At 35.6% G+C, this 11,760-nt stretch overlaps 2 protein-coding genes and 1 non-coding gene across 3 annotated transcripts; 1 reads left to right on the top strand and 2 right to left on the bottom strand.

Moving 5' to 3' along the window:
* LOC133200115 (ankyrin repeat family A protein 2-like) lies at positions 1 to 10,865 on the bottom strand. Its single transcript, XM_061335862.1, has 7 exons — positions 10,614 to 10,865; positions 2,350 to 2,414; positions 2,186 to 2,249; positions 2,014 to 2,079; positions 1,510 to 1,733; positions 1,232 to 1,379; positions 1 to 977 (listed from the first exon to the last, which is right to left on the bottom strand). Exons 1-7 carry the CDS (start codon positions 10,798 to 10,800, stop codon positions 934 to 936), a joined length of 798 nt encoding a protein of 265 aa, XP_061191846.1. The 5' UTR covers positions 10,801 to 10,865; the 3' UTR covers positions 1 to 933.
* On the bottom strand, positions 7,973 to 9,236 carry LOC133200109 (uncharacterized). The gene has a single exon (XM_061335849.1). The coding sequence runs from the start codon at positions 9,229 to 9,231 to the stop codon at positions 8,311 to 8,313; it is 921 nt and encodes a 306-aa protein (XP_061191833.1). The 5' UTR covers positions 9,232 to 9,236; the 3' UTR covers positions 7,973 to 8,310.
* A 285-nt stretch (positions 10,866 to 11,150) lies between the features above and the next one.
* Trnar-ucu (transfer RNA arginine (anticodon UCU)) lies at positions 11,151 to 11,223 on the top strand. Its single transcript has one exon. It is a non-coding gene; the product is annotated as a tRNA-Arg (tRNA).
* Positions 11,224 to 11,760: the final 537 nt, after the last annotated feature.

The following is an 11,760-nucleotide window of genomic DNA, read 5'->3' as shown; positions in this document are numbered from 1 at the left end:
GCTTCGTTTTGGAGAATACTGGTATTTTTTTTTATACCTTGTCTCACCTTGGCAGAACTAAACAGATAAAGCTATAAAATTTTGCTTAACATTAAAAATAAATCATCAACAGTCAGTGTACAACGAAAATTGAAAAGATTTTTTTTCTGATCGAAGTTTGATATATAAATATGTGTTTTGATGTTAACTTTAACTACTTTCAGAATCACTGATCAATTTCAACCAAATTTTTTTTAAAACATATATGATCCCGGTAAGCTACAAACGTACATGTAATACCAAAATAAAAAAAAAATTCAGGCTTCATAAATTATTCCATATAACATTTTTTTTGTATTAATGAACTGCTAGGTATGTTTTGAGTTGTGACATATGACTCTGTGAGCATATCATCTGATGGGAATAATATTATCAAAATGAGTTTCTTTTTATTTCTACAAAATAATGCAAATTATAAGAAGCAAACTGCATTTACTCATCTGATTGACTCATGAAGTAGTATGGTGAAGGAGGGCTGTCTTAATTTTGAGGATATCAACTTGTAATTTACTCCAGATTTACTACTGAAGTAAGTTGAACTTTGGTATCTCGAACACTGATATCTCGAATACCATGAATATGTCGAAGTGATTTAGAAGTCCCAACCTATTATTCTTTAAGTATTTTACCCCTGATATCTTGAATCCTCAGATATCTCGGAAGTTTTTTCTCAGTCCCATTGAATTCAAGATAACGAGGTTTGACTGTATCTAATTTCTTGTCCAGACTGAAGAACATGTATCTGATCTCTTTTCTGGAGAGCACCTGCTCCCGTGTGAGCTCCTGCTTCTTTACTGCATGTGACATGTCCAAAACTCTTGGTTTTAAGATAAATATTGGACATTCACAGATTGGTCCAAACTCGATCTATTTCACTCCATTGTTAACATGGTCTCATTCAAACAATGACAGCATATGCCGCTCAATAACTTGTTGTACTGCAAAAGAAAGGTACTTAAGTTAGGAAAAATACATGCAGTACACACATTGTATACGAGTATAAAAGAAATTCATATAAGTAACATTTCATACATTAAAATTTTGATACCAAGCACTGTTGATAGCAACAGGTACTAATCTCTGGTCAAACAATGAAAAAAGAGGAAATGAACTTCATTCCTATGGAATTAGGAATTAATTTACTAAATACACTAAATGTATACACACTTATTAAGGATGAATTTTTACATACTGAGTTTGTTTCCTTGACCCACGACCATGTCCATAACATTCATGTTATCCTCATTCTGAGCCATTATGTCTGCTCCATACTCCAGCAACAGCTTTACAACACTGTCATGGCCTCTGTAAGCTGCATACATAAGAGCTGTATTCCCTGTCTACAAAATTACATTTTATTTTTGATAATGTTTGGAATTGATCAAAATCAAATTACTTTCAAACAAAATCAATAAACGAAAATTGATATGTTTCAAGGACAAGAAAGTACACACACAAGAAAACATTTACCTCATCAGTAACATTGACATCCATGCCAAGTTTAAGAAAAATTTCAACAATACCAAGATAACCATTGCAACTTGCGAGCAGAAGAGCATTTTCACCATGGCTGCCAGAGACATTAATGTCAGCACCAGATTTTATCAGAAACTCAACAGCAGGCTGCTGACCATTTGCACATGCCCAGAGCAGTGCTGTCATGTCATTAGCATCTACTTTATTTACATCACAACCTATTCAATATTATAAGTAGATAGATTGTGTAAGTAATTAGCTAAACAACAGTAAACATTTTAAAATTTACTTTAATATATCTTAATTTTCTACAGAAAAGGTCCATATGCCAATGTCGAATGATGTCATCAATTTCAATTCAGTGAAAAATTTCACTTCATTTTGAATTCTTAAGTTTCTTCATATTAATAGACTTTGTTAAATTTTTCATACAGACACAGGTACATCTATTTTAATATCCAAGTTTTAAAAAAAAAACTGATTTGGCTGACAACATACCCTCATTAATTTCCTGATGAAGGTGAGTGAGCTCTCCTTGAGCTGCCATTTGGTGAAGAGAAATATCTGACAAAAATAAAAATCACTGAATCACTATAACAAAATTTAAAAAAAAAAAAAATCATGCAGTTTCATAATTTGAAACACATACTAAATAAACATAATGCCTTACTCTTAAACAGAGGAGTTGTTGTCTGTACATTTCCTCTTTGTAAGTTTGTCATAACAGTCGTAGGCTACATTCAAAGTTTAAAATATAAGTTTATTGATTAACAAAAATAAAATTTATCTGTTGATTTCAAAGGGTTTCATTACCAGTCAAAGTTGTCTTCTTACCCTGAAAGGTGTTTCATGTCTCTTTGACTTTGTTGGTGATAAACAGTCATTTCCTTGTTGTTTTCCTGAAATTGATGTTTAAATAAAATATAATTCTAAAGTTAAACGAGACTTACTTGGAAGGTGAAGTTTGACTGGAATTTCTTCGACCAATTGGGGGTGCAGAGGGATCAAATGAGATGATAAGCTTACCACGTGATTCATACTTTTAGAGTTTTATTTGGATTTATCAAATTATACTTTACGGGTGGGTGTATACTGCAAGTATACGGGAGGGCATTTGATCCCTCTGCACCCCCAATTGGTCGAAGAAATTCCAGTCAAACTTCACCTTCCAGGTAAGTCTCGTTTAACTTTAGAATTTCTTCTCCCAATGGGGTGCCTCAGTCTCAAATGAGACTTTAGAGTTGATAAATCCAAATTTTCAATTTTCTATAAGTTATGATATATTAAATATAAAGCTAAACTTGCATCCTTATCAAAGCCTACTTTGGCTGTGTATCACGTATAAATAATCGTAAATCATAATGTCTATGATTTAGTTATATAATAAATATTATCTTGTCTTTTAGTAATAATCAATATAAAGCAGAAGTCAATTTTGTTTCAAATCTATTAAAAAAGAAATACACACTGGCATACATGACAAATATATATGTGACATTCAAACTTGATCATATTTGGAAAGCATTCTCTGACTAAAATTGTCATCCACAATGATTGGTCTGTTATAATATTTTCTAAAAACACAGTCACTTTTCCATCCAACAGTCTTCAAGATGGTAGACATTGGAAGTTTGCGCGCGAGCGCTGCGCTGCTGGACGCCGCCCTTGTACTATGGGGTTTGAATATGTTAATGTCAATTCCAGCGGAACACATAACGGATTTCATCCATCTGCCGACGGTGTCCCTGGACACCGCGCGATGGGGTTTCTGCGTTGTAACGAATAAGTTTGTAACATCATTTCTCAGGTTACTCGTTCTTAGAAGGTAGTGTTTCATAACACGAACAACACATAAACTTTCATCATGAGGATAGCTTGAGAAATTTAGTTCGCCCATATGTGACTAAGGATTTGATGTTTTCAACAGATCACCTATAACAATTTTCAAAATTTTGTCATCGACATGTACATTTCTTATATCTATTAAATGCAATGTTTGACCCCTTTGTCCTGACAATAACGCAAGTAACATTAATAACTTGTGAGATACATGTAACAAGGTCAAATCCTTTAAAGGTTCTAGAGATTTCAAATAATCCAACACAATATCTACATTCCATGTAACACTATATTTAGGTAAAGCAGGTTTCATTATAAAAACACCTCTCAACAAGAGGCCCAAGGGCCTTAACGGTCACCTGTGTACAATACAACAATTTAGAGGATCCATACAGTATTAAAATGAAATGAAAGGTGAAGCTTTGTTGCCCAAAAGCAAGAAAAATAGGGTGATCAGGATCAACAAAATAATTAGTCTACTATTCATTAACAGTTCATAAATTAGGTTCTAATCTGTTCCCCGTTTATCACTATCACCATACAGCATATTAACAAAATATCAGTGCTTTTGTACTATTTTAATTCCATGTTGTAATCTCTTACATTGGCCTCTCTTGGTCTTTGATGAACATTTAAGTTATTTTTGTCTCATTTTTATTTATCTATTACTTACAAGTCCACATGATCTTTAAAACTAAGAAAATACTTTTTGTATTATACAATAAAAATTCTTGCATAATTCTCTCATTCTATTAATTTTTCAAGTACATTATTTACAGTGATTAATTATCAAAAGTAAACGGCAAAGGGGAATAACTCCTCTCAGTAGAATGCAAATTAATTGAGCCCTGGCTAGGACCAGAACACTTGACCAAATGGTCCAGATGTTCAAAAATCTGGAAAAAATACCCTTCCTCATTACAACTTTTACACTTTTTGCCTCTGATATGCCCAAGTGCAGAGAAGATTTTTAAAGAAATAATGCATTTTCACTACAGATTCACTATATTATCAATAGAGCCCCTCACCCCCCCCCCCCCTCCACCGAGAAACACCAGAGCCTCTCACCCTGGCACCAGAAGTTTCAAGTTTGCTCATCATAAGTAATCACTTTGTTTAACTGCTTAACATTAAGGAGCAGACAGGATTATTTAATAGAATTAATGCATTTTCACTACATTATCAACAGCCCCACCCTTATACCAGCACATCTGACCCAGGGGTCATGCAATTCATTACTCTGGAAGAAGCACTCTTGCTCATCATAACTATATACTTAGCTTCTTTGCTTTTTAACCAGAAGCAGAAAAGAATATTTTCAAAGAAATTTTGATTTTTCACTATATAATCAATAGAGCCCCCCCCCTTTTGACCAGAACCCTTGACCCTGGGGCCATGAAATTCACAATTTTAGAAGAGGCATCCTTGCGTATCATAACAATGTACTTAGTTTGTTTAAATAGTACCCAGGGGCAGAGAAAAAGATTTTCAAAGAAATAATTCACCTTCACTGTAGGAGCTACATAGCCCCACCCTAGCACCAGAACCCCTGTCCCTGGGGCCATGAATTTCACAATTTTGGAAGAGGTGGCCTTGCTTATCATAACAATGTACTTAGTTTGTTTAAATAATATCCAGAAGCAGAGAAGAAGATTTTTAAAGCATTAATGCATTTTCACTATATAATAAATAGAGCCCCACCCTAACATCAGAACCCCTGACCCAGGGGCCATGAAATTCACAATTTTGGTAGAGTCACTCTTGCTTATCATAACTATGTATTTAATTTGTTTAAATAATACCAAGGAGTAGAGAAGAAGATTTTCAAAGAAATAATGCACTTTCACTATATGATCTACATAGCCCCCCCCCCTCCCAGCACCAGAACCCCTTACCCTGGGGCTATGAATTTCACAATTTTGGTAGAGTCACTCTTGCTTATCATAACTATGTATTTAATTTGTTTCAATAATACCAAGGAGTAGAGAAGAAGATTTCTAAAGAAATAATGCACTTTCATTATATGATCTATATACCCCCCCCCCCAGCACCAGAACCCCTGACCCTGGGGCCATGAATTTCACAATTTTGGTAGAGTCACCCTTGCTGATCATAACTCTGTATCTAATTTGTTTAAATAATACCCAGGAGTAGAGAAGATTTTCAAAGAAATAATGCACTTTCACTATACAATCTATATAGCCCCACCCTAGCACCAGAACCCCTGACCCTGGGGCCATGAATTTCACAATTTTGGTAGAGTCACTCTTGCTTATCATAACTCTGTATCCAATTTGTTTCAATAATACCCAGGAGTAGAGAAGAAGATTTTCAAAGAAATAATGCACTTTCACTATATGATCTATATAGCCCCGCCCTAGCACCAGAACCCCTGACCCTGGGGCCATGAATTTCACAATTTTGGTAGAGGGCTCAATGCTTATTAAAATCATGTCAACAGTTTGACTGCTTGATGTCCAGGAGTAAAGAAGAAGATTTTTAAAGATTGCATTAATTTTGATGGTTTTAGCCCCACCCCTCAGGCCCCAGGGGGGCAGGGACCATGAAATTCAAAAATTTTGTTCCCCTTCACACATAGATGCCATATGCAAAAATTGGCTGAAATTGGTTCAGTGGTTTCAGAGAAGAAGCTGAAAATGTTCAAATGTTAACACACGACGCACGACGACAGACGAAAACAGATAGCAATAGGTCACCTGAGTGACTCAGGTGACCTAAAAATCTACAAACTAAATGATGTGAACCAATATTTACAGAGTTTGTTAATTGTAAAAACGAAGAAAATGCACTTCTGGCAGTATTCAATCCACTGTAACCTAAACCTGCTTTATACAATTTTGTTTAAAACGCCAAAACATTATTTACATTTGCGTCAAAAATATCAATTTTTCTTTGCTGACAAAATAACATCCATTTTTGGTGATATGTCCAATATTGTTTCTTTGTGGATTCCCTCCACGAGGAGAGGAGTACGTCGATAGTGTCCTCCAATAAGCCTCGGTTCTGGAGCGATTTCCGGACACACGAAAAACACCCAGTCTCATCTTGGGTATCGGATGTACTTTGTCTGGATTGTTCGGTAGCTTCAGAAGTTGCTGATTGTTCGGTAATAAATAGCTGCTCGCTGCTATCAGCTGTAGTAATTTGGGAAACCAGGGTTGCGTCGGCCATATTGGGGCTACAATGACTGCTTCCACATTCTCTATCATTATTTTCTGAAGTACCCTGCTGAGAATACAGAAAGGACAGAAATATAACATTTCAATTCATTCCATGAAATTGTAAAAGCGTCTATCGCTATTGCGTGTTTATCAGGGGCATATGAAACATATGTAGAAATTTGTCTATTGTATCGGGATGCAAATAAATCTATGTCACAATTCCCATATAGTCTTGTAACCTCGTCAAAAATCTCCGGATCAAGCATCCATTCCATATCAGGATTAAAGTTTCGTGAAAGGTAATCAGCTTCTACATTTTCTACACCTGCTATATGACATGCCGTTACCCAAATGTTTCTTTTTATACAAAATTCCCAAAATTGTTTTGTTAATTCATTTAGGGTTTCAATTTTTCCTCCCATTTTATTGATATACGTAACAGCGACGGTGTTATCTAAATACAGTTTTACATGACAGTCTTTCAAGTATTTGCACATGCGTGTCAAAGCGAGAAAAGCTGCTTTCAGTTCCAGGAAATTTATATGAGATTCCTTATCGTGGTCATCCCATACCCCCTGAATGCACTCCCCGCTGTTTTCATTGATAGCGCCCCAGCCATTCCCCGAGCTGTCAGTTATCGTAACGAGGGGGTTATCACGCATTATTTTCCGAGGATAATTATTCACATTATTAATCCACCATTGTAGGGTAATTAGGGCATCTGGCGAGAGTGAAATACGAGCTTCGTAGTTCCCAACGTTTTGTTTTAGAAGTCTATCTTTCTCTATTTCTAATGACTTGTAATACAGAGGCGCGAATTGAACTCCTTGCTCACTTGCCACGAGTTTTCCTATCAGTTGCGCTAATTGCCTAATTGTCAGACTTTGCGAGGCAATGATTTTCTTACAAGTGTCTTGTATAAATTTTGCCTTATCGTCCGTTAAAGAAACTGTCATTGTTTTTGAATTGATGATAAATCCCAAAAACTCGATTTTCTGTGTAGGGATAAAGACTGACTTGTCTATATTCACTGTTAAACCGAGGTTGTCTAGCAATGTAGCAGTGGTTTTAACATTTTTTACACATTCAGTCTTAGAATCACTGATAAGTAATGTGTCATCTATGTATGCAACATTTGAAAAGCCTCGTTTCCGTAGAGTTGAAAATGCGGGTTTCATTAGTTTAGTAAATATTCTGGGCGCTGACGCTAATCCCATTGCCAAACATGTATACTGATATTTTTGTCCGTTCCACAGAAATCGTAAATATTTTCTGTCATTAGCATTGATTTTACAGGAATAATACGCATCTTGTAGATCTATTGAGGCCATGAAACAATCTTTGGTCACTAAATTTATTGCGGCTTTTAAAGTCTCCATTTTGAAATGATGGTATTCTACACAATTATTCAGATTTTTAAGATCGAGAATTACTCGATATTTCCCATTTTTCTTTGGTCTGATAAAAATGTTTGATAAGAATTCATTTTCCTCCGAATCTATCACTTCTTCGATAATTTTCTTATGCAATAATTGTGTGATATCTTGATCTACCAAAATCATTTCTTCATTGTTAAATTGAATTGGTTTTGGTGAACACATTTGATAGGGAAATTCATCAAATTCTATGGAATACCCTCGAACAGTTGATAGTACTGTAGCATCAGAAGTTATTTCTGTCCAAGCTTCAATACACTGGGATATTTTCCCTGCTTGGAAATTATCATTTGTGTTCATGAAATTCATATCAAAATTACTCACTTCTTTTGTAGTTTTCATTTCCGCTGTTTGTATTGAGTGCTCGGGGCCTTCTTCCGGAAATGAGGAGTGGATCTGTGGCCTAAAAAATGGGACTGTTTTCCCGATCCTCCGTACTGAGTGTAATTTGACTTGTATCCATGGCCAAAAGGTTTCCTGCTATAAGGTTTTCTATCCTTAGGAAACGTTCCGGATATCTTCGACCCTACTTTATTGCCTTTAACAATATCTTCAACAACTTTCCCAAGGTCGTCTCCGAACAAGTTGTCAGTCACCGGATGGTCATTGGAGCACAAAGCCTTAAACTCCTCGTTTTTGTCCGGCTGAACGATCAGTTCTCTGCGCCGATATGAAAGGTCACAATATACAAAAGTCATTAATTTGAGGCTGTCCATCGCTAGTTTCGTAACCTCGCCAATCGGAGCTGTTTCACCCCCCTTCTTTTTTGACTTAAGAAGTATATCCAGCTGTTGGAGCTGTGGCACAATAGCTTTGCACACCAGTGCCTGTGTTTTTTGAAGTCGGACATCCTGTGTTCTGACTTTCCTATTAAGATGTGCCCAGATTTCGCTGTTTACTTTAGGTGTGATAAGATTTGCGACATTTTTCGGTCTGCTATACTTTTCACCGATCTCCTTTATTTTGTCATTGTTTAATTTTGTCCGCATGCCTTCATTCGCGACTTTCGCCAATTTCTCATAAATTGGTTCACTGCATTTGTCCTCCGAACCAAAACATTCTGCTAGCTCTTCTAGGAGATCGTCTGGATCGCTTTCTTTTTCTTCTGTCACTTCAGACAGGAGTTCCTCAAATTCGTCTTTGTCCGCCTCCGACTCGGACTTACTACAGTCAGGTGCCTGCTTTTTACTTGTTGATGCAGACTGGGGATTATCCAGCGCCTTGCGCTTCTCCCCCTTATTTGTTTGTTCGCCATTCATACGTTCTTGCATCTTTTGTACAGTTTGTATTAGACACAGCATTGTTTTTTGATTTTCTGACAATTGTTTTTGCATTGTGGCAACTAGTGATTCCACAGCTTTCTCAGGTGCGTCACCTTTGAGATCTTTAGCATTACGATCATTGCCATTGACGGCCATTATTTCAGAGTCTGTGCTCATGTCTTTGGGTGCGTCGCCACTAGACAATTTATGATATATAATATTCAATCAAGAAAGTTCCAAAGATAGTTAATCCGTCTTGCAATCACGAATAGAATCCAATAAAAAGTTCACACAAATAATCTAAACTAAACTATAACACAAATAAAACTAAAAAATCCAAGAGCGTAAAAATTTTGCTGCCGTACGAATCACGTTTGCTTTATCTATGAATCACGTGGTAAGCTTATCATCTCATTTGAGACTGAGGCACCCCATTGGGAGAAGAAACTACAATGTATGAGGACCATATCTAAGATATATCATACAATGCTAATACTAGGAGTACTTATGTTTGTTAATGAAGTGATTTTGGCACTGAACACAGGACAAGCAATTACTGGCTACTTAGTAAACAAATAAATATTTAACAAAGAGATACAAAGTACATGATGGCAGAAGGACCACACTTTGTAATGAAATGTATGCTCTCCTCGATGGCCTGCCTCTAACTTCGATAGTTCTAGAAGAACATGTGACTCCACAGGATTGCAGCAGGGATTAATTGATGGTTTTTGGTACAGGGTCATGTACCCTTAAATTGAGAATTTTAAATTGAAAAATACGTAACAATAGGTAAGAAATATTGATGAAATTTTATGTTTTTCTGTTAAATAAAGAAATTATATTGTAGGCTTTTCCTCTATGCACGTTTTTATAATCTCCAAATTCAATTTTGTTTGTTGAAAGCACCGAAATCTGTTTGTCATTTGAAATTTTACTTTAATTTTGGGGAAAAAATGGTCAGTTTTCAATTGGCCTGAACTGGGACAGGGTCCTTTTACCAGACCTGCATGCAAGGGATATTAAGTCCTGTGCAGGTATGACTTTTTACGCATAACATTACAATCAACCCCCAAAACCACTTTCTTGACAAACAACTTATGTATTTTTAAGTGTTAGCTACATAAAGTGGGTTTATATTGTAGTGGTTTTTTTCCCCAATATCTTCAGTTTTTATTTCGTCTTTTAAAATAAAATACTTTACAACATTGATTTTTCAGTATAATTTTTCTTTTGGCAAATATGATCTGCAGGTATCATAAAATATAGAGCCTGCATTAAGAACAGCAGGTGCCCTTTTCTTTCTATCTTCCATCACTGCTAATGTATATCTGTATATGATAACAGTTTTGACACCTTACACCTAATTTAAAAATTACCTTCTAAAACACTGGCGACCTCTAAGTCATTCAGCTCCTGGTCACTATCAAATGGAGACATTAGTCTAAGGGCTGGGGGTACTGGTTGACGCTTTCCAGAGCTGGCACCTCGCCTTTGTCTTTCTGGAGACGCCATCTGACAGTCGTCTTTTGATTTTACCGGCTTAGTCTCCTGAACTCGTTCCATTATTATATTATAGTAATACAATTATACATCGAGATATAAAAGAGATCTCTTTTACGTCTATGAATTGTAAATTTGAATCCCTTTTCTTTTTTGTTTAAATTTACAAGCAAAAATCAAACAGGAAGAACCTTACGAGACACTAGAATAAGGAACCAAAGCCGATCGAATAACATCAAATTCTCGGAGTTATTAGGCCGTAGGAATAAATATTAATGATCACAGAATCAAAAATGGGTTTTAATAAATCAACAGCAGTATTGTTATAGCTGGAATAAAATTAAATCACTGTTAATTTTCACAAAAATTTAACTTTGAATTTTAAATTTGGATTATTTTTCCATTCTAACATCGTCCGCGTAGCGCAGCGGATAGCGCGCTGGACTTCTAATCCAGAGGTCGCGGGTTCGAATCCCGCCGTGGATGCATTTTTTTTTTCCTTCGTTTGGTTGTCATGGCCAGGCCCACTAAGAATTAGTTCATCCATTGCAGAAGATGTATATCCAAAATGCATTCAAACTTTTCTCATTAACATTTCTTTTGTTTAAATTGTAATATTTTTCAAAATAAATGTCCAATATAGTATTTCATTAAACCGTATCATACCGATTCTGCATTTGTGTTAGCATTATAAATCCTGGATGATGGATCCCTATTTTATACTGAAAAACTTGCATTTCTTTCTAAATAAAGATATTTTTTAATTAATATACATCTACTAAAAAGGTCATCTTAGCGAAAATGATATATGATATATGATATATAAAGGTATGATATATAATTATCCATTTGTTAAAGATCTAACTCCGACACAAATAAGATTTGATACTAATGGATGAATCCAGTCTAATTAAAATGAGATTTTCCATTCGCTCCCCGATTATATGTCCTTGGTACATATGAAAAATCGGGGAGCGAATGGAAGATCTAATTTTAATTAGACTGGGGTGAAACTAAATAAAG

Source organism: Saccostrea echinata, unplaced genomic scaffold (genome assembly GCF_033153115.1).
Source record: "Saccostrea echinata isolate AGI-Se365-2 ecotype Australia unplaced genomic scaffold, CSIRO_AGI_Sech_v1 ptg000002l, whole genome shotgun sequence".
Classification (NCBI taxonomy): Eukaryota; Metazoa; Mollusca; class Bivalvia; order Ostreida; family Ostreidae; genus Saccostrea; species Saccostrea echinata.
Note: the sequence above shows the minus strand (reverse complement) of the source record. Positions and strands in the feature narration are given on the sequence as shown.